At 37.9% G+C, this 594-nt stretch overlaps 1 protein-coding gene across 1 annotated transcript in view; it reads right to left on the minus strand.

The window, feature by feature from the left end:
• The window catches only part of LOC119587924 (nucleoporin Nup37-like), a 5,712-nt gene that overhangs the window by 730 nt on the left and 4,388 nt on the right, over positions 1–594 (minus strand). The window contains exon 5 of the mRNA XM_037936635.1: positions 228–444. Coding sequence (XP_037792563.1) covers positions 228–444 — 217 coding nt within the window. The remainder of the gene's footprint in view (positions 1–227; positions 445–594) is intronic.

The following is a 594-nucleotide window of genomic DNA, read 5'->3' on the forward strand; positions in this document are numbered from 1 at the left end:
AATCTACAATCACAACAATGTACTTGTAAACATTTTGTCATATATCTAAAATGTAAAACCTAATATTTCTATTCATTCTTCAAACAGTTATCCCTCCATATATTTTCATTCATCCCATAAGGTTTTAGCTATCAATCCATTCACCCACCCACCTGCCTAGTTATCCATCCACCCTTCTATATAGGAAATTCATAGCAAATCTATATCTGTATTTCAAAATCCCTTACTGTTGAGATGCAAGATTCCACACTGTGAGGCCCTTTGCTCCAGCTGCCACAAGTAGTGAAGGATCTGGGATTGACCAGTCAGCTGACAAGAGAGGGCCAGGGCATCGCACCGACAATGTGGAACATCCGCCACTTACTGAATATACTCTCAGAACTCCAACCTTCTCAGCTACTAGGAGTAGATCAGGATCTTCTGGGTGGAACCTTACCACCATTCCTGATACAAACAATTAGTGTTATAAATACAGTAACGGTATTTCTAGACTGTAAACTCATGTGAATTAAATCAGAGCAAATAGAAGTGATTGTATAGTGCATTTAAGTGTTACATAAACATCAGATTAGAAAAGTATACTATGGACAAATC

This window comes from Penaeus monodon, chromosome 23, assembly GCF_015228065.2.
Source record: "Penaeus monodon isolate SGIC_2016 chromosome 23, NSTDA_Pmon_1, whole genome shotgun sequence".
In the NCBI taxonomy this organism is placed as follows: Eukaryota; Metazoa; Arthropoda; class Malacostraca; order Decapoda; family Penaeidae; genus Penaeus; species Penaeus monodon.